This window comes from Hylobates moloch, unplaced genomic scaffold, assembly GCF_009828535.3.
Source record: "Hylobates moloch isolate HMO894 unplaced genomic scaffold, HMol_V3 SCAFFOLD_1, whole genome shotgun sequence".
Taxonomy (NCBI): Eukaryota; Metazoa; Chordata; class Mammalia; order Primates; family Hylobatidae; genus Hylobates; species Hylobates moloch.
Genome location: NW_026652276.1, coordinates 56,507,408 through 56,530,322, shown reverse-complemented (window position 1 = coordinate 56,530,322; position 22,915 = coordinate 56,507,408). Strand labels below are relative to the sequence as shown.

Here is a 22,915-nt window from a genome sequence, read left to right as displayed (position 1 = left end):
TATTCAAGACAATGGAGAAAAAGCTTCAAAAGCATTTCAGAGACCCTCACTGCACTCTGTCTGATTTCAGTTCCAGAGGCCCAGGAGGGAAGAATGGTTTCATGGGCTCTGCAGCCTCAGAACAACATTCCTCACATTCCCACAGCAACTTTCCTAGCTATGGCTCAAAGGGGCCCAGTTACAGCTTGGGCTGCAAGGCATAGCCTTGGTGGTTTCTATGTGGTGTTAAGCCTATAGGCACACAGAATTAAAGAGTAAATGAGACTTCTCAGCCTCTGTCTAGATTTCAGAGGATGTATGGAAAAACCTGCATGCCCAGGCAGAAGCCTGCTGCAGGAGTGGAGCCCTTGCAGAGAACTTCTACTGGGGCAGTGCAGAGAGGGCATGTTAAGGTTGGAGATCCCACACAGAGTCTCCACTGGGGCACTGCTTAGTGCAGTTGTTGGAAGAGAGTCTGCATTCTGCAGACCTCAGAATGGTAGATCCACTGGCATCCTGCACCCTCAGCGTGGAAAAGCCTCAGGCACTCAGCAACCTCTAGAAGTATCCACCAGTGCTGCAAAAACCACAGGGGCAGGACTGCCCAAGGCCTTGAGAGCCCCACCCCTTCCATCACTGTGCCCTAGATGTGGGACATACAGTCTAAGGAAATTATTTTGGAGCTTTAAGATATAATGATTGCACTACTGGGTTTTGGACTTTCGTGAGGCCTGTAGCTCCTTCTATCAGGCCAATTTCTCCTGTTTCAAACATGAATGTTTGCCCAATGCCTGTGTCCCCATTGTATCCTAAAAATAAGCCATCCTAAAAATAAAACAATAAAGAAGCAGACATGGGGAACGCAGTTAAGGCATGTGATTGGCACCAATCAGGCTACCAATATTATCTATCTTCAACAAAAGGACACAGCAGTGAAGAGAAAGAAAGGTTAGGTTAGAAATCCTACACTCTTGTTGGTTCTGCCTCAAGACTTAATTCTCTGTTTTAAGGTACCATAGATTCTTAACACACCAGACATATGCATACTAAAACCACTGGTAGTAACATATCCCAAAATATACAATGATTTTGGATTTTCTAAACCACTGTTTTCCTCCAATAGCACAGATAATCAAAATTGATTTTTAAAAACTTTTTAAAGAGGTTCTTCTGATATTTTGTTATTGCGGATATTCCTTTGAGGCACCATTATCTGAAAAACTGGTTTATGATATTACAAAGGGAGGTTGAGAGCTAAGATTATTAACTTAATTTTGAGATTCTGTGGCATGGTCAAAAGCTAGACAAATGGGGAAATTCTGTTATTTAATTATAATTGTCTTTTCTTTGATCTGTCTTTAACATTGACAGTGGAAACTGAGATTTAACTTAGGAAGTGAGAAGACATGGAGATTTATATTTTGAAGAATCTTCTATAAAATATGTCCAAAAGATCAAAAGTGGAGGAATAGGGAGTAAAGATTTTAAAACCATCATTTGGGTTATTCATTACTTTTGAAAATCAAGATCAGTGAATATGTTGCCCTTTTTTCTTGAAAATATGTGTATTTAGATTTCTCTATAATTCCTTACCTAGGATTTTGGAAAATAGGTTATCCTGTCTACTTCTGTCACAAAACTTTCAAGATACATGACTAAGAGGAAGTAATTAAATTAGTTATGCTAAACCTTGCTGTGACTTTTGGAGTAAGTTATATTAGATTAAGGTATGTAATAAATGTAAAAAAATGGCATGCCAACAAATTTTTTGTTATTTGTCTTTATTTCTTTTAAAAATATTGCTAATATATAATTAAGTGATATTTGAAGATATTACTTAAATTGAAACTAGAAATTATAAGAAAATAGCTACATCATAATTGAACTACAGGAAAGTGATTTAGGCATTTGCTTTTAATATTTTCTATACCTTTAATTTCAGGCCATTGCCAGAAATTCATTTCAGAATATAAGAAAGCCTGATATTACAAAGGTGGAGCTCTTAAAAGATGTTCAAAGTAAAAATGATCTTATTGTTCGATTAGTAGCTCATGATATTGATCAAGTGTATTTGGAAAAGTACATAAAAGAGGGACTAGATTCTGATGAAGATGAAGTTGTTTTAACAGAGACTTCTGCAAAAGAAGAAGGCATCGAAGTATTTGAAGATCAAGTGAAAGAAGTCAAGAAGCCAGTACAAAGCAAAGTTTCTCCTAAGTCAACACTAAGCACGAGCAGCCTGAAAAAATTTTTGTCACTAAGTAAATGTTGCCAGACCACAGCCAGTGCAAATATTGAAAGTACTGAAGAAATCTCAAATCAGGTAATAGAATCCAAGGAGACACATGTTAAAAGAGCTGTTGCTGAGCTTGACATGGCCACACCAAAGACGATGCCTGAAACAGCCTCTTCATCTTGGGAGGAAAAGCCCCAGCGTAAGGTAAGTGATAAGCATGACTGTCAGTGACTAGAAAGGGAAGACAGCTTCACAAATCTGGCCCAAGAATGTACCTTGATTCGTCAGAAAAGAATGCTAAAACGAATTCAATCTCGAGCCTGGTGATATTTACAGAATAAGGGAAATTATTACCAGGTATAGCTATAAAACTCAACTGTGGGAAAGCAGGTAATAGGGCAAAAACTAGATTAATTAGAATCCCAAAGAAAAGAGAAAATGGAAACCAGTTAAGAAAAATGTAAGCTAATTATTAAAAACAGTTGGTTTCCACCCTTTTGTATTTTGGCTGGTAAATACTTATTGAACATTTTGTGTGGAGAGCCTAATGCTACCAAAATAGCACCAGAAGACTGGCTGAGGTAGGAGGAACAAAATAAGATCCACGGAAATTCAGATTGTTTGGGTTTGAATCCTAACTCTTAGTAGCTAGGTGACCTTTTGGTAAGTTATATAACCAACTTACCCAACCTTAACAAGTTAATTCATATATTTTAAATATCACCCTTATAATTAGCCCATAAACTCTGCTATCGGCATGGTAAACATCTCTTGTTGCTAGTTCCAAACTCTCAAATGATAGTCTGGGTCTCAATGACCTTTTGAGTTTGGTCCTGCAGTATAATCTACATTTTAATGGAAAAAAGTTTCAGAGATTAGTTAAAAGATGGATGAGCCCTTCCCATTACTGGGTATATACCCAACGGACTATAAATCATGCTGCTATAAAGACACATGCACACGTATGTTTATTGCGGCACTATTCACAATAACAAAGAGTTGGAACCAACCCAAATGTCCAACAACGATAGACTGGATTAAGAAAATGTGGCACATATACACCATGGAATACTATGCAGCCATAAAAAATGATGAGTTCATGTCCTTTGTAGGGACATGGATGAAACTGGAAAACATCATTCTCAGTAAACTATCGCAAGGACAAAAAACCAAACACCGCATGTTCTCACTCATAGGTGGGAATTGAACAATGAGAACTCATGGACACAGGAAGGGGAACATCACACTCTGGGGACTGTTGTGGGGTGGGGGGAGGGGGGAGGGACAGCATTAGGAGATATACCTAATGCTAAATGACGAGTTAATGGGTACAGGAAATCAACATGGCACATGGATACATATGTAACAAACCTGCACATTGTGCACATGTAGCCTAAAACCTAAATTATAATAAAAAAAAAAGAAAAAAAAAAAAGAAAAGGGGTATCTGTAAAAATACTCACTGCATTAGAGAAGATATTATAATCTACTGGAAAAAACCTATACTTCTTGAAACTTACCTCTAAGACTTTTGTAATTCTTAATGAAAACTAAAGGGTATCACCAGCTTTTGAAAAAATAAGTAAATAAAATAAAAACAATTTCCGATCCTAAAAAAAAAAAAAAAAAAAAAAAAAAAAAGATGGATGAGCCCTGTAATTCTAATTAATTTTAGAATTAATTTTAATTATTTTCATCTACTGGGTACATGAAATTCTATACCATAACATGTTTTTGGAGAATATACAACTTTTAATTTTCTGATGAGGCCATTCTCTTGATTATCCATTTGATGTGATTCCGAGGTTAACACAAAAGCTTAGATGAACCACAGAAAATAACATAAATATAACTCTGGTCAATTCAGAAGCACGCATGACTTTGCAACAAATAGATCAAAGTATGTGTTAAGATGATTGACCTGGCAAGGTACCTAATTGACCAGAGTTGTATCTGTGTTCTTCCTCTTTTTGCACTCATTAATATATGATTTCAAATGTTTTTAAAGTTTAGAAGAAAATTCGACTCTTTAAACATTGTTCTAGATTTATGTTTAAAATTTGTTCAAAATCTAACGTCATAATTTAGGTAATCTTCACTGAACTATTTCAAGTTAATTATATTGGAAGACACCTTTTAATTAGAATTTAAGGGCCCACCCATCTTTTAACTAATCTCTGGAACTTTTTTCCATTAAAATGTAGATTATACTGCAAAAAATGCCATAAGGTAAGAAAGTATATCTCAAACTCCATTTAGTGTAATAGCTGATTTGTCTTTTTCCAGAAGGAAGAAAAGGATCTTGTTACTGAACCAACACATTACTTCATACACAGAATTATGAGTTCATCTTCATACAACCAAGAAGATCTCATTTCATCTACTGGGTATATGAAATTAAAGCAGTACAAATATAGACATCTGATAAAGTAGAGCTTATCAGTAGAATGGGGCCCCTGGCAAAACTGTAATTGAGCAAGTACTTAGCTTCAGACCTTCCCCAACTTCTTCCCTTCAGTGGCACCCTACTGTGAATAATTCCAAAGCCACTTCTTGCTATCTGCTCCTTTATTTTTGGCCTCTATGTCCTAGTTTTCAAACCAGTTTCTAGTGTATCAGTGTCTTATATAAAGTATTTGCTAATGTATTAGGGTATTTTCTAACCTGAGAGAGAGAGGTAATGGCCCAGAAATGAAATATGCAGTATCAGTACAAAAGTGTACATGCTTAGCTCTCTTAAGAAAGCTACAGTCATTGCCTATAAGAAGAATCCAAAGGACTGAGAAAGAAATATAAGTTTTAGCATTCAGAGATACATCGTAGAAAGCAATGGAGTTTAACGTGGCTCTTTAAGAATGGATAGCATACATAAGTGAAAGACAATCCAAGTTTGGATGACACTGGGGCAAAGTATGGACTATAACAGTTATAGGGGACAAAGAGGAACAAAGTGCACTGTAGACTTGAAATCTGATTCATAACTCTATCAAGAATAGTGAAAATACCTAAATTTGTGCTTGCATTTATAAAATTATACACAACTTGGAAGAGATAACATTTTTTAATCTGGGGAGAAGTACTCATGTTATACACAGAAAAATCTAGTGAGTTTTTTTTTCATTCAGCATGCTGGAATTGCATTTTTTTTTTTTTTTTGACATGGCCTTATTTTGGGACATCTGTTTTTGGCCCACCATTGTCTCTTTTCTCCTACATAATAGGTTATTTTAACATACATAGCTAGTAATGTTGGAACCTCTCTATTGGTTATATTAGTGAAGTAAAAAGCAGGCATAAGTAATACTAAATAAAAATCATTTTAGAGCAAGATAATACCAGGAAGCTCAAGGCTCTGATTTCCCCATGGAAACAAAACATAAGCAACTACAATCTGACTAACACAACTTTATAACAGCTCTGGACAACAGTCTGCAGCAACCAAATGAATATTCAATCAAGAAAAAGCTGGCTGCTCATGATGGCTCACGTCTGTAATCCCACCACTTTGGGAGGCTGAGGCATGAAGATTGCTTGAGGCCAGGAGTTTGAAGCCAGCTTGGGCAACATAGCAAGACCCTAACTCTACTAAAATAAAATAAAATAATAAAAAATTAGCTGGAATGGTCATATGCACCTAGTCCTAGCTACTCAGGAGGCTGAGGTGATAGAATTGCTTGAGCTCAGGAGTTCAAAGTTAGAGTGAGCTATGATTTTGCCACTGCACTTTAGCCTAGGTAACAGAGCGAAACTCTGAGACAGAGAGAGAGAGAAGATGAAAGAAAAAGAAAAGAGACAGAAAGAAAAAAGAGTATATGAGAGAGAGAGAGAAAAACAAATAAAAGGAAGAAGGAAAGAAAAAAGAAAAGGAAGGGAAGAAGGGGAGGGAGAGAGGGGTGAAGAAAGGGAAGGAGGAAGGGAGAGAGAAAGGAACCACATTCAAAATAGTTTAAAAAAATCTGTGAAGTTTAACTTGCTCTTGGATCCAACTTCCTCCCAGCATAGTATAACACAGTCAAGAGAAAGGAGCCCAATTTACAGTTTCCTCCCTTTGGTGGAAAGAGCAGAGTAGATCTTGTTCTGACCTATCTATGGGCTTTCTTAAGAAATTATTTTTGTTTCACCTGACTAGGAACTCAGATAGGCAATGGTGTCATAGTTTGGTTCTAAGCCTGGAAACCACAGAAAGTAGTGGATAGGTGCCATAATGCATGAAAATTACAGAGGGACTGCAGAACCATAAACACCTTGGGCAAGAAATTATGGTAAGAGAGAGATACAACAGAATATCTAAGTTCCAAAGAAGGAGCAGGAAGTGACTCTTTGGGAAATTAAATCATTTAAAAAGCAGCTCAGAAAAACTGAGTTTGGGGAAGCACAAACATAGGCTTGAAAACTGCATGCTCAGAAAAGATCTGAAAAAAAAACTAAATCTTCACTTTGGACTGTTTCCAAGGCTCAAATTATTTAATTATTTAATTAGTAAATATTTTCCACATCAATCAGCAAAATCTAGAAGAGGTGGCTTCTTTATTATTTCAAATACTCATATTTGAACAAAAGATTACTAAGCATACAAAAAATGGGGAAATTGAAATGGAAAGAATAAAATACCCAGAAAATGTTCCTGAAGAAGCACATCAGTTGGACCTACATGGCAAAGACTTTAAGACAACTATCTTAAATATTGTAGGTAGACAAAGAACTAAGGAAATTAGTAAAAATATGTATGAACAAAATTAAAATATTAACAGAAAAATTATAAAAAAGAACCAAACAGTAATTCTGGTTTTGGTAGCACATTAGGGCAACTAGAGTTAACAATAATTTATTGTATTTTCTAAAATAACTAAAAGAGAGGAATTGGACTATTCTTAACATACAACACAAAAAGCAATAAATGCTTGAGGTGATGGATACCCCAATTACCCTGACTTGATAATTGCACATTGTATACCTGTATCAAAACATCACATATAACCCATACAAATGTGCAAGTATTATGTACTCATAAAAATTAAAAATTAATTCTGGAGCTGAAAAATATAATAACTGAATTGAAAAATTCATTGGAGAAGTTCAACAGCAAACTTGGACAGACAGAAGAAACAATCAGTGAACTTGAATGCAAGTCATTTGAAGTTGCCAAGTCTAAAGACCAAAAGGAAAAAAGATTGAAAAAAAAGTAAGCAATGCCTAAGGGATTTCTGAAGCACCATCAGGCAGAACAATATACACACTATGTAAATTCCAGAAGAAGAAATTGAGAAAGAAACAGATAGATTATTTGAGGAAACAAGGGCTGAAACTTCCTAAATTTGAAGAAATACATACACAAATAAAAGAGGCTTAACAAACTTGAAGCAGAATAAACACAAAAATATCATATCAAGACATATAATAATCAAACTGTCAGAAGACAAAGATAATCTTTAAAGTAGAAAAAGGAAAGTAATTCATCATGTACAAATAACCCTCATAATATTACTAGTGATTTTCTCATTAGTAACCTTACAAGCCAAGAGGCAGTGAGATGATATATTTAAAGGGCTGAAAGAAAAAAAAAATACTGTCAAACAAGAATTCTACATCCAGCAAAAAATTTTCTTCAAAAATGAGAAGAAATTAAGACATTCCAAGACAAGGAAAAGCTGAGGGAGTTCATTAACACTAGACCTACGTGACAAGAAATGCTAAAGAAAGTTCTTCAAGTTAAAAAGAAAAATGAAATGACACTAGACAGTAACTCAGAGCCATATGAAACTATGTAAATTTTAACAAATGTAAATACATTAACAAATATAAAAAATAGTATTATCATAATTTAGGTCATATATCCACTTTTTATTTTCTAAAGGATTTAAAAGACAAATGCATAAAACAGATAATAAATTTATGCTAATGGATGCAGAATGTAAAAATATATAATTTTGGAACCTCAATAACATAAAGTGGGTAGGGGGCAAATGTGTTAAAAAGTAGAGTTTTTGTATGCAATTAAGTTTACTTGGTATCAATTAAAAATTAGAGTCACATAATCCTTGTAGTAACCACAAAGAAAATATTCCTAAAATATACATAAAAGGAAATGAGAACTGAATCAAAATGTGTCACTAAAAAGTTCAACTAAATACAAAGGAAGACAGTAATGGAAGAAATGAAGGACAAAACAACTGTAAGATGCAGAAAACAACAAAATGGCAAAAGAATGTTCTTCTCTATTACTAATTACTTAAAGTATAAATGGGTTAAACACTTTAATCAAAAGAGATAGAATGACAAAATGGATTTTAAAAACGAATCCAACTGTATGTTATCCATAAGATATTCACTTTAGATCTAAGAATACACGTAGGTTGAAAGTGAAAGAATGGAAAAATATACCCCATGCAAATAGAAACCAAAAGAGAGGGAAAAAAGAACATTGTATGATGATAACAGCATCAATTTACCAGGAAGAGATAATAAAAACATATACAAATGGTCTCCAGCTTAATGAAAATTTGACTTACAATTTTTTAACTTTATGACAGCGTGAAAGCAATACACATTCAGTACCATATTCAATATATTATATGATATTTTTAATATTTTGTGTTAGATGATTTTGCCAAACTGTAGGCTAATGTATGTGTTCTGAGCACATTTAAGGTAGGCTAGGCTACGTTACGATGTTTGGTAAGTTAGATGTGTTAAATGCATTTTCAATGTATGATATTTTCCATTTAAAATGGGTTTGTTGAGACGTAACCCCATCGTAAGTTGAGGAGCATCTGTATGCACCAAACATCAGAGTTCCAAAATATATTAAATAAATACTAACAGAATTGAAGAGGAAATAAACAGCTCTACAATAATAGTAAAAGACTTCAGTATGCCATTTTCAATCATGGAGAGACAGCTAAACAAAATTAGGAAATAGAGGATGTTGATATGGTTTGGCTGTGTCCCCACTGAAATCTCATATTGAATTGTTCTTCCCATAATCCCCACATGTCATGAGAAGGACCAGGTGGAAGGTAATTGAATCATTGGGGTGATTACTCCTATGCTGCTTTTCTCATGATAGTGAGTGAGTTCTCATGAGATCTGATGGTTCTATAAGGAGCTTTTCCCCCTTTGGCTTGGCACTTCTCCTTCCTGCCACCAGGAGAAGAAGGATATGTATGCTTTCCGTCCACCATGATTGTAAGTTTCCTGAGGCCTCCCTAGGTATACAGAACTGTGAGTCAATTAAACCTTTCCTTTATAAATTACCCAGTCTCAGGCAGACCTTTATAGCAGCATGAGAACAGACTAATACAGATGTGAAAAAAACTATAGATTTATTGAACCTATCTATCTATATATATATATATTTATATACATATATTGTTTTATATATACATATATAAAACAAGAGCAAAATACCAGTTTTCTCAAATGCACATAGCACACTCTCCAGGATAAATTATATCTTAGGCCACAAAATGAGTCTTAATAAATTTTAAAAGTTTGAATACATACAAAATATATTTTCAAACTACAATGGGATAAAACTAGAAATCAATAGCAGAAGGAAAAACAAAAACACCCTCAAATATGTGAGAATTAAACAGTATACTATCAACCTATGGGTCAAAGAAGAAATAATGAGGGAAATTACCAAACTTACCAAAACTTAAGGAATACAACAAAAACAATGTTAAGAGGAAAATTTATAGTTGTAAATTCTTCATTAATAAGTAAGAAAGATCTCATACCAACAACTTAACTTTACACCTTAAGGAACTAGAGAAAGAACAAACTGAACAGTATTAAGTAGAAGGAAGTAATAAAGATTAGAAAGCAATAAAATAGAGAATAAAAAAATAGAGAAAATCAAGAAAACCAAGAGTTGGTTCGTTAAAAAAAAAAAAATCAATGAAATTGACAAGTCTTTAGCTAGATTGTCTAAGGAAAGAAAGAGAAGACTCAGCTAAAATCATAAATGAAAGAGGTAAAATAGCAACTGAGTTTATAGAAATAAAAAGGATTATAAGAGGGTACTATGAATAATTGTATGTCAACAAATTGGAGAATCTAGATGAAATGGATAAATTCCTAGAAATACACAGCTTGTCAAGACTGAATTATGCTAAATTATAGTGAACAAATTTAGAAATAGTAAAGAAATTGAATCAATAACTGAAAAACCTCCTAACAAAGAAAAACTTATGACCAGATGCTTTCATTGGTGGATGTCACAAATTTCAAAGAATTAACACTAACCCCCCTCAGACTTTTCCAAAAAATTGAAAAGAGGAAACACTTCCAAAGTCATGATGCCAGCATTACATTATTACCAAGACAAAACACTGCAAGAAAACACTACAGAACAATATTACTGATGAATATGGATGCAAAAATCTTCAACAAGATATTAGCTAACCAAATTCATCAGTATATTAAAAGGTTTAAAGATCATGACCAAGTCAGTTTTATCCCAGAATGCAAGCAAATTTCAACATACAAAAATCAATCAATAGGCCAGGCACAATGACTCATGCCTGTAATCCCAGCACTCTGAGAGGTTAAGATGGGCAGATTTCTCAAGCCCGAGAATTTGAGACCAGCCTGGGCAACATGGCGAAACCCCATCTCTCCAAAAAAATACACAAAATATAGCCAGACGTGGTGGTGTGCACCTATGGCCCCAGCTACTAAGGAAGCTGAGTCAGGTGGATTTATTGAGCATAGGAAGTTGAGGCTGCAGTGAACTGTGATCACACCACTTCGCTCCAGCCTGGGTGACAGAATGAGACCCTGTTTCAAAAAAATAAATAAATAAATGTAATACATCACATTAACAGAATGATCTGTCTCAAATAATGCAGGAAAACCATTTGACAAAAGTTAAATATTTTACATGGGTAAAAGGACTCAGCAAAGCAGGAAGAGAAGGAAATTACCTCAACATTGTTAAGGTCATATATGAAACATCTACAGCTAACATTGTCCTCAGTGGTGAAGAAATGAAGTATTTCCTCTGAGATCAGGGACAAACAAAAAAACAATGACTACTTTTGCCACTTCTATTTAACATAGTACTGAAAATGCTAGTCAGAAAAATTAGGCAAGAAAAAGGGAGAAAGGCATTCTAATTGGATGAGTAGAAAAATTGTTGTTTATAGATGACATGGTCATAATGTAGAAACCCCTGAAGAACACACAAAAAGCTGTTATAACTAATGAATTAATTCAGCAAAGTTGCCAGACATAAAATCAACACAGAAAAATTAGCTGCATTCTGTATAATTACACTGAACAATCTAAAAACAATTAAGGGGAAAATCCATTTATATTAACAACAAACAGAATAAAATACTTAGGAATACATTTAACCAAGGAATTGAAAGACTTGTACTTTGTCAGCTACAAAATACTGCCGTAAGAAATTAAAGAGAATGCAAAAAAGTAGAAAGACACCTCATGTTTATCGATTGGAAGACTTAATATTGTTAAAATGTTAATTCTACTCAAAGTAATTCATAGAATCTGGAATCCTTATCAAAATACCAATAATTTTTTTTGCAGAAATAAAAAATTTATCCTAAAGTTCATTAGTTTCTCAAGAGACCCTTAATAGGAAAACAATCTTAAAATAGAATAAAGATGCAGATGTCTTATTTACTGATTTCAAATCTTACTACAAAGCTACCGTAATCAAACAGTGTGATACTGATATAAAGACAGACTTATAAAGCAAGGAAATGGAGTAAAGAGCCCAGAAATAAACTCTTCCATATATGATCAAATGATTTTTACCAAGGGTACCAAGACCATTTAATGAGGGATGGCCTTTTCCACAAGTGGTGGTGGGAAAAGATACTCACATGCAAAAAACAAACAAAAGTGAAGGTGAACCCTTACCTTACACCATATACAAAAATTAACTCAAAATGAGTCAGAGATCTAAACATAAGAGCTAAAAAAACTTTTGTCAGAAGACATGAGAAAAAGGCTTCATGACATTGGATTTAACAATTTTTGTTGTTGTTGTTATGATACCAAAGCACAAACAAGAAAAGAAAAATAGATATATTGTGTTTCATTATAATTAAAAATTTTGTGCTTCAAAGCACAAAGTTGATTGTGTTGACACAATCAACAAAGTGAAAAGTCAACCCATGGAATGGGAGAAAATATTTGCAATTTATACATCTAGTAAATAATTAATATTCAGAATATGTAAATAATTTTTATGACTCAACAATGATAAAACAACCCAATTAAAAATGTGCAAAGGACTTGAACAGGCAGTTCTCTAAGAAGATATACAAATGGCTAACAGGCATATAAAATGATTTTCAATCATTTCCCTAATCATTAGGGAAATGCAAATCACAATCACAAGATTCTACTTTCAACACATAAAGATAACTAAAGAAGGGAGGGAGGAGCAGAAGGAAGGAAGGAAAAAAGAAGTAAAGAAAAAGAAAACAAGTACTGGTAAGGATGTCAAGAATTGAAACCCTTGTGCATCAATGGTGGGAATTTCAATAGTGCAGACACTGTGGAAAACAGTGTTGGGGGGTTCTCAAAAATTAAACATAGACTTACCCTATGATCAAGCAATTCCACTTCTATGTGTATATTCAAAATAATTAAAAACATGGACTGAAACAGATATTTGTACACCATTATTCACCATAGACAAATGGTGGAAGCAATCCCAATGTCCATTGATAGATGAATAAATAAGCAAAATGTGTTATAAATATTCAATGGAATGTTATTCAGCCTTAAAAAGGAAGGATATTATGACATATACTACTAGATGTATGAACTTTGAAAGATGTTTTGCTAATTGGTATACCTCAGTAAAAAGGCCAAATATTTCATGATTCTCATATGAAGTCCCTAGGATAGTCAAAATCATAGAGACAGTAGAATACTGGTTCCCAGGGGATGGGGAGAGAGGGAAATTAGGTTTTAATGTTTAATTGGTATAGAGTTTCAGTTGGGAAAGATGAAAAAAGTTCTGGAGCTGGATGGTAGTGATGGTTGCACAACACTGCAAATGTACTTAGTGCCACAGAACTGTACACTTAAAATCGTTAAAATTGTAAGTTTAATGTATGTATAACCACAATTTGAAAAGTAGGGGAAAAAGGTCAATCAGAAATCATTTTTATTTGATTTGGAATCTCAGTGAATAGTGTACTATTTCAGGTTTCTTTCCATATGGAGAGTAACTGTTCTTTTGCTTAACCAGTAACTTCTTTATCAAATTCACCCTAAATGATGTTCTTTTTCTTTTGTTTCAGTGAGGCTGAAGATTGTCACTCAGACCCAAGTGCTAAAATATTAGAAGGTTGGACTCTTTTTTCTTAAATTAGAGAGTATTTTTTACTACTTTGATGTGTTTTTTTTTTTAGTTATCAAACTTGAAGTTAATACAGGTTTTATGTTTTCTATGAGTTTATCTACTTTTGAAAATGATCCAGTATTACCTCATTCAGGTGTTAAAATGAGTCAAATACTTTGCCTTGCCTAAATTGCCATTAAGATTTTATCACTGATTGTGGTATCAAGTATATGGTTTGATATGAATTCACATTTACCATACTCCTGTGAAATATCTACAAAATAGAGTGTATTGTAACAGCAGTTTATATCTGAGCCAGAACCCATGCTACTAGGATTTAATTATTTCTTTGAAGGATTATGCCTCTTCTTAAAGCTAAATTTATTCCCTCATATTAAAATCTGGCTAGGATGTATCTCACTTTTTTTCATTTTTCTATATATTTTTTGTTTTGTTTATTCAATCTCTAATAGTACTGGCTCCTTAGAAAATTTGTAATGACTTTTAGGTTCTCTAATTGTCAAGACCTTGGAGGGAGGATTGATGTGGTTCTAACAATGATAGCATATATAAGAGGTAGAATGTCATGTTTACTATAAAGTCGCATTAAAAGTCAAACCACAAGTTTATCATGACTATTTCAAACATGCAACCAATTCAACATATTCTCCCAATTTGAAAGTGAAAATCATTTATATTAAGATAATCCATCAAATAGCATTAAGTATGCCAGAATTCTGTGAACATATCATAGGTTTCACAAAAACCACTCCTATAATGCCTGAATTGTGGAATTATACTTTGTTAGATGCCAACAAAAACCATTTCATACAACCATACTCATTTTATAGATGACGAAACTCAAGCTGAGGGTAAGGCAGTGACCCATCCAACATTCCTCTGAGTCAAAAACAGAGTCCAATACAGACCAATGTAACAGACATGGGGCACCAGAAGGGAGGAGGGGGGTGAGGGCTGAAAAATTACCTGTTGGGTATAATATTCACTATTCAGGTGATAGGTACACTAGAAGTCCAAACCTCACCATTATGCAATATATCCATGTAATAATCCTGCACATGTACCCTGTGAATCCATATAAAAACAAAAGTTCCATCTGCATCCCACATCTCCTGCCTCTAAATTCAGTGTTTTAATATGCTTTATCCAACTTAATTTTGGTGATCTTGCTTCATTCTTACATCCTTTAGTAATATCAAAGGTGTTCAATTGAATCATTTGCTTACTCATTCATCCAAAGATTTTCTGGGTGTTTTCTTTGTATCCTGAGATCCCAGGTCTGAACAAGACTGACAAAGTTTTTGCTCTCATGGAATTTACACTTTAACTCAGTGTAGGAAGGCCCATCCCAAGGGTAAAGACTTAAACAAGATAATTCCAGACATTGATAAGTAAAGTCGTGTGTCACATAATTATGTTTTGGTCAATGATGGACCAGTATAAAATAGTGGCCCCATATGATTATAATACTGTATTTCTACTGTAATTTATTGATGTTAAGATACACGAATACTTACCATTGTATTACAGTTGCCTCCAGTATACAGTGTCATAACATTCTGTACAGGCTTGTAGCCTAAAAGACATACCATACCATATAGCTTAGGTTTGTGTAAGTACATCCTATGATGTTCACACAATGATGGAATCACCTAATGAGGCATTTCTCAGAATGTAACCTTGTTAAGCAATGCATGACTGTACTTCCCATCTCATTTAGAACCAAATCTCAAGTCATCACAATGGCTTACAAAACCCTACATCATCTGGGCATCATCCTAACATCCTATTCCCTCTCTAAGGTACACCTCTGTTTCTTTCTGGCTCAATCCATTCCAATCATACTAACCTCCTTGCTGTTCCTCAAACATTTTATACATTAATGGCCCTTGGATTTGCTGATCCTCCTGTACTCTTTCCCCTATATCTGCATTGCTTGTTCCTTACTTTCAGATCTTGGCTCAAATGTCACTTTCTCAGTGAGGTCTTCTCTGGCCACACTCTGAAATCGCGACTTAATTCTGATCAGGGTGCTACCTATCCCAGTGCTTTGCTTTACTGGATAGCACTTTCTGTTATACTGTGTATTTTAATTGTTTTTTTGACTGTCTCTTTAGAATGTAAGCTTCATAAAGGTGGAGATTTATGTCTGTTAACAGCTATATCACCAAGAGCCTAAAACACCACTTTGTTTATAGTAGATACAGGGATTAATGAGATAGGAGAGACTACTGGAGCAAGCAAAGGTGAAGGAGGAGCACAAGAATTCTTTTTTGGTTATGTTGAGATTGAGGTATCCTTTAGACATTCAAGTTGAGATATCACGTAAGCAATTGGATATTTAAGTCTGAAATTCAATGGAAAGATCAAGGCCAGATATATTCATTCCTAGTTCATATATACGATAAAATCTCAAGTAACTTAAATCCAAAAATCTGGGCCCTATAAATATCAGGAATTTTTCTGTGCCTCTTCATCAAAACAACTTCCTGTTTTTCTGGGGAGTTGGATGCCCATATACCCTAGAAACTTAAAAACTTGTGTTTGGAATCATTGCCCTTGTAGTAAACCCAAATGTCCTCAATCATTTAACATAAAGTCTGTTCAATTATGTGCAATATAGATTTAGGCGCTTTTTAGGAAGATTATCAACCAACAATGAAATCTTACCAATTTTGTCAGATATTTTGATTACTTCTCATATTTGAGCTGATTGAGATTTTACTATTTTTTTTTTAGAACCCATATTGGCCCAAAGGGTACTTTGGATAGTTATTGCTTGTGTTGGCTCTTGATGAGTGTAGCTATATAAAATGCATAGTTTTTGCTTATATATCTTGAGAAATAGCCAAGGAAGACAGTCTCATTCCCATACTATGTATGAGAAAACAGAGTCAGAGAAGTTAGATGTTCAATGTTCACACAGCTTTAAGCAGTGAAGCTAAGCTGTAAATACAGGGTTTCTGCCTTCTTAGCAGGTTAGCTGCTTCCCTTGCAGTGGGTTGTTGTGAAGCTTTTCTCACAGTGTCATTTCTACCTCCTTGCCTGAATTTATTTCACTAATATATTGACATCCCCTGGAACTCAGACAACTTTTGGTTCCATAGACTCCACCAAATTTCCTCTGAGCATTGCCTCAAAGCTCTCCTGATTCTCCCAGAAGTTACTATTTAATAATACCAGTACTTTCCTCTTTATTCTAATAAGCTGCTTTTAAGTAGGCATGTAAAGAAAGTGGTAGAGCTGGAAGGGCTATTAAGAGTCATCTATAGAGTAATCCCTCATTTTACAGGTAAACAAACAGGGTTATAGGGAATGAATGGCTGTGCATAGATGTATAGCTACTAAGTTACAGAGCTTGCCTCTCCCACTATGTTACATTTCATCTTTCATAATTTCTAAATTTCTAACTGAAGGGCTAAGACATCCCAATATTCTAGGGCTCTCACTTATTTCAGTGTTGTTCCCAATTGCTTATACGTTTAAAATAACAACTTCTTTGACCTGCCCAAATTATATGATTCTTTGGTGAAAAATAAGTAATATGATCAGATTTCTGTCAACAAATATACATGCCTCAGAAAGAGACTATTTTACTTTTTTTTTTTTAATCTCTACAGAAAGTTCTCAGGAACAAAAGCCAGAGCATGCAAACAGTGTTAAGGTAAGTATTTTTAATTAGCCTTAATTGGTATATATTAGGATCTAGTTAAGAACAACTCAGTTTTCATAGTTCAGTCAGGGACTGTGTGGTATGATTTGAAGGATATCAGAAAGCATTCGCCTATTCACAATTTCTTACACTCTGTTCCCTCTTCCTAGCTGAGGCCTGTCCCTGTCATATTAAAATATGTTAACAAAATCCTTTGTTAAGTCAGCATTCCTTGTTTAGGTGCACAAAGTAATATACTGGTTCTCCCTACCATCTAAGTACAATTCTGTTTATTAGATCTGTTACTACAATCTCTAGAAAAACACTAGAGGGAGTGAATTACTTGGTCCTACCTAGGATGAGTAGACTCCAGTGAGGAACTTGGGGAGGTGGGGAGAAAACAGAAGCTTCAAACATGGGAGGGGCATGGCTTGCAGGATATGAGTGCTAATTCTATTTTTCTGTATTCCTAAACATTATTTCTTTACCGGCAGCTTTCCAAAAAGCCCACCTACTCCCCAGTGTGAGCCAAGAAAATTTCCTCCTTATAAATCTTTCTTATAAAGTTTCCAATGAGAAATGAAGCTATACATCTTTGTCTGTGTTTTTTAATCAGATTGTTTCTTTCTTGGTTCAGTTTAATCACCCTTCAAGTGGGTCCTTCCACCCCCACATACAACATAAGCTATCAATTATGGAGTTACTTCTGAGTATCACAATATAGTACAATTTTCAGAACCAACTTTTAAAATCTTATAACTTACACTTAAGATATATTTTTTGAATGTTCAAAGATAATGGATTTGTCACGCACTCAACCTAATCCTCATTTATGAGTGTAAGTATTTATTTAACTACCTCAGGCTCCACTTTGGCCACACTTTACAAACAGTAAAATTATATGACAACAGAAGGGAAATGCTGAAGCTCTAATCTAAGAACCTATTGACACTCAGTGTGTCAAGTGGAATTTCTGGCTAATCTGGACTCCTTCTGCTTTTGTTCTTTCCCTCTTTGCTACCTTTTCCATGGTAAAATTATGGTTAAAGTTGTTATCTAATCCTGTTTCAAGTAAGGTGGAGTAGGCAGGCTCCATCTTATCTCTCTCATTGATTACAACTAAACACTGTGGGTAACTACTGAGGATTCTGAAAAATAAATAACGAGAGTTAGGGCAGGGGAATCAAAACTCAAAGAATGGCCAATGCCATTGTGAGTTTCCTGGGTTTTTTTATTTTATTTGCACATCCTCTGGCTTAGACTCAGGAAAACTCAGATCCTGGAATTACATAGATCAACTGGATAGAATATAGCTCCTAGAGAAACCATTGTTTTCTGACTGGTTAGGAGATTCCTGTGAGATGGAGAATCTAGGGAGAATCCCCACTTTTTCTCCCTCCTTGGCCCTGCCTCAAGGCAAGGTGCCCTCATGAAGCTGCATGGCAGTAGCAGCAGAAGCTGCTGAGTTACCACCTAAAACTCTGAAAGAAAATTCTTCTCTGACCAATAGGGAAAGGGTCCTCAGTAGACTGATGAGTATTGATTGAGCCAGTTGTGCTTTTCTCTGCTTTCTCTTGTCACTTTACTCTTAGTGGTAGATGCAGACATAAACTAGAAACAGCACACACACAGAAGCTAAAGCCACAGCATTTTAGCCATAGAACTAGAAAAGGGGGCTAATGAGAGTTAGGCATTGAGGAAAATAACAGAAAGGGGAACCTCAAAAATCTGTTTATACTGTCCCCTCTGAGTTGTACATATTTGGAACTGACCTGAAGTTACATAGACAAAAGTCTTTGAGAACCTGAACTGCATTCTTAATAGTAGTGCATACATAAGGATGCTCAACACTACAAAAATTTTGAAAACAGAAATTAAATTGAAACCACAGCCATGAGAGGCAGGGTAGGATGTGTGATCTGAACATAATGAGTCAATTACCTACCAAAAACAACAACAACAACAACAACAACGTTCTCTACAGGATTTTTAAAGGACCAAAAATCTGACTACTTATATAAAATGTGCAGGATACATTCCAAAATGACTCAACATACAAAGAACAAAGACAATATCTACAGCTTTCAAGGAAAAGGTCAAAAGATGCCAACTCTGACATAGCCAAGGTTTTGACATTTTTAGATAAAAACTTTAAAGTCATGATTTTAACAATGCTCCATTAAGTAAGGGCAAGCACTCTTGTATCTAACAAAGAGATACATGTTTTCAGCATAACTTAAGTACTGTCATCCCCTGATAGCTGTAGGGGATTGGTTCCAGGAATCCCCAAAGATATCAAAATTCAGGGATCCTCAAGGTCCTTATATAAAATGGTATAATATTTGCATATAACCTACACACATCCTCCCATATATTTTAAATTATTTCTAGATTACTTATCATAACTAACACAATGTAAATATTACATAAATAGTTCTTATGCTGTATTATTTAGGGAATAACGACAAGAACAATAAGTCTATACATGTTCAGTATACATGCAACCATCCATTTTTTTCATATATTTTTGATCTTTGGTTGGTTAAACTTATGGATACACAACCCACAGAGAGAGAAGGCCAACTGTATATCTACTCATCTCCTTTTAGAGGAAGGATTCTCAGTCCTAATTCTCTCACATTAGAGTTTTGTGAGGCATTTAAAAAATATATATATTAATGTCTGTCCTACCCTTGTTATGGGCCTCAGGGATCCATACTTTTAAAAAAAGTTTTCACAGATAACTCTATCATACAGCTTAAGTTGAGAATCAGTACTTTACATTGTCTCTGCCCTATTTTATTCCTCAGTTATCTTGTTTGCAATAGCTTAATACATGAGCACCCTTAAGTCTTCTTGGAGGAACTATAGTAAAACTCTTGTAATAGTATCTGTTGCTTTTTACCTGATACAGACACTGCACATTCCTCTTGTTACATGTATTTAAGCCTTGTTTTATTGATTTTTAACAGATGACATTTTAGAATAGCTACAGAATTCTGGTAGCCTTCAAATCTATCATTTTAGAATAGCTTCAGAATAGCTGAAGCACCAACACCTGTCCCAGGCTATTTTATGCCTCTCTGGGACAATTGCTGCTCTTGCATTCAAAATTGATAAGGGTCTACAGAGTAAAGCTAGTATTGGAGACACAATCCCAGCACAACCAGGTCCACAGAGCCACTTTATTGCTCCAGACTCTGCAGTGGCTAAGATTTCAATAAAAGAAAATTTGCGGTTACAAAGTAAACATCCTTTTTTCTCCCCTTATTATTACATCTTTTATCAGAAAAGAATTTTTAACTTTTTTCGATTCAGTCAAATGACAGAGGGTGCAGACAGAGCTGAGATTTTTCATGAGTTAATATGGCTGAACCATTTGACCCTCATTTAGTGCTAGCCAAAGTCTGCATTTATAACAAGGGCCAATCTTAGGCATCTTACTTTGCAAAAATTATGAGCCTCAGTCTTATTGAACAATTCTTTGAGACTGCAGAGCACAGATATATTTTATGTAAGATGCTGTAGTGGTATTTATAGGTATATCTAGTGGATTTGATGATTTATTGGTATATCTAGTGTTTAGTGTCCAGTGAAAGACTCAGTTTGTATTTCAATTTACCTTGGCAGTTTATCACCATCTTTGAAAGATCCAAGGATGTTCTTGGCAGTGCAAATCCCTCAAAGGAAGTCATTTCAGGTACAAAATGTACTATTTTAACAACTGGTGTAATCAAACTCTCAATTGCATCATTTTGAATTTAGAATTTTTTATTACACTCCTGGAAATGAGTGGCTCTCCCCTTGCGTATTATCAAAATAGGATTGTAATAATATTCTTACTGTTTGTATAAATACCAATTTTCAGTTAATTATGTAGCTCTCTATCTTTACACCAAAGAGACAATGGATAATATAACTAAAATATATCAGGCATTAGCTATTCACATTTTATTTAAAGAAAAAAGTAAGAATCATTAAAGAGAAAAATAACAATAGGTTATCCAAGGTTATCCCACAGCTAACAAGCAGCAGAGCTATGTTTCAAATCCCAATCTCATGCAACATCATCATTGTCTACACACTCAAATGGTTATAAGAGCAAGGTAGGTACCATAAACAACAGCAGCAGATTGAGCAGGGGTGTGTGGCTTGTGGGAGATGTCATGCTGCCTTTGAAGGAGGCAGCTGTTACTCAGCTACAATCACTGGCATGCTAGATTGTTCCCAGTTCTTCCAGTTTTTCAAAAGAAGCTGGGTATTAAAGTTTTATATTAAAATGTATAACTTTTGAGTGTCATGTACTACAATCAAGAAAATACAGGATTTTAGTGGCCCTATCACAACTTATGAAGCATCAGAAAAGTATATAAATGATTATTTCTTTACATATAAAATTATTTCTTTATGTATAAAATAATAATTTTGTTAAACTGAGACGATTATATTCTTTAAAGCCTCATGCTGAATAAGTGGGGCAAAAAAAATCCAAATAGGAACTCTTTTATTACCTACACAGTCCTATTTTCCATGACATAAATAATCACTTGGGGTCAGTCAATGGAAAATTTACTCAAAGTAGGTGAGAATTTATAGTGTTTTTAATGTACTTCTACTTTCTCTTGAGCATTCTGAAATAGGTGTCCACACTATGTAGAGTTGAAAGTTACTTTCCCATTTAACTCATTAGACATTTTCAGAGAGTGTTCTGCTGAGAAAAGAGAAATGGACTTTGCATACTTGACTAAAGAAGCCTCATAGTACAGTAGGCATAATGATGCCATGCGAGTCAGAAAGTCTGGACCCTATTACCAGCTGGGCCACCTTTTACTCATATGACCTTAGGCAAGGTATTTGACCTCAGTGTCCAAAAATAAAGATATCATTCTTCTTGTTTACTTTGTCCACAGAAACTCCCAAGCCCAATGTCTCCAAACAAGGATCTAAAATGCTGACAAAAATGTCTTCAGCTTTGTCAAAGGTGTTTTCTCGATGTAACACCAATATTTCCAGATCTTCCTCACCAGCTCACCAGGATGAACACTGAAGCTTTTGTACCTCATATAAATATGCTTACTTCTTTTAGAAAATAAAATGGTTTTTAAAGCATAGTATAGTGTCTTATAAGATGATTCCTATACTACTGAAAATAAAAGCAAAAGGAAGTATAGAAGGGACCAGGTAAAAGAAGAGTTTAACAAATGCTTTGGATAAGCATTTTGATGTAAGAAATGTTAATAATTAGTATTACCTGTGTGCCATGAGAGTAAGTGGCTAAACATATAATTGTTAAACTAGACAACTCACAGTACCCATCAGGAAATGCACATTGATTTCTCCTGTTAAATTTTAGAGGATGTTGTTACCTGGATAGTTATTAAATTGAGATGAAAACCAAGCTGAAAATGAAACTATGTAATGGATAAATTTATTGTTAAAGGCATATTTAGATATGCAAATAAAAGGATTTATACCAGATAAATTTTTCCCACCTGAAAGTAAAGTTAATTTAGTTTATGTCTCCCAGGCAAAATGATCCAACCGTAGATAAAGCACCATTTGAAAGTAAACGATAATTATATATAATTCCATATATGCATAAAATGGACCCTGTGATAAAAAAAAATCCTTGCAAGTAAGGTACCTCTTATGGATAAAATATCAGTCAAGAAATCATTGGTCAATAAAGTTTTTAAATAAT

The 22,915-nt window shown here is 34.5% G+C and overlaps 1 protein-coding gene across 1 annotated transcript in view; it reads left to right on the top strand.

Moving 5' to 3' along the window:
* The window catches only part of FSIP2 (fibrous sheath interacting protein 2), a 111,644-nt gene extending 89,321 nt beyond the window's left edge, over positions 1–22,323 (top strand). The window contains exons 17-22 of the mRNA XM_058432417.1: positions 1,922–2,419; positions 4,502–4,602; positions 13,501–13,547; positions 17,183–17,226; positions 20,845–20,914; positions 22,125–22,323. Of these exons, the coding sequence (XP_058288400.1) occupies positions 1,922–2,419; positions 4,502–4,602; positions 13,501–13,547; positions 17,183–17,226; positions 20,845–20,914; positions 22,125–22,261 (897 nt within the window). The 3' untranslated portion in view covers positions 22,262–22,323. The remainder of the gene's footprint in view (positions 1–1,921; positions 2,420–4,501; positions 4,603–13,500; positions 13,548–17,182; positions 17,227–20,844; positions 20,915–22,124) is intronic.
* Positions 22,324–22,915: the final 592 nt, after the last annotated feature.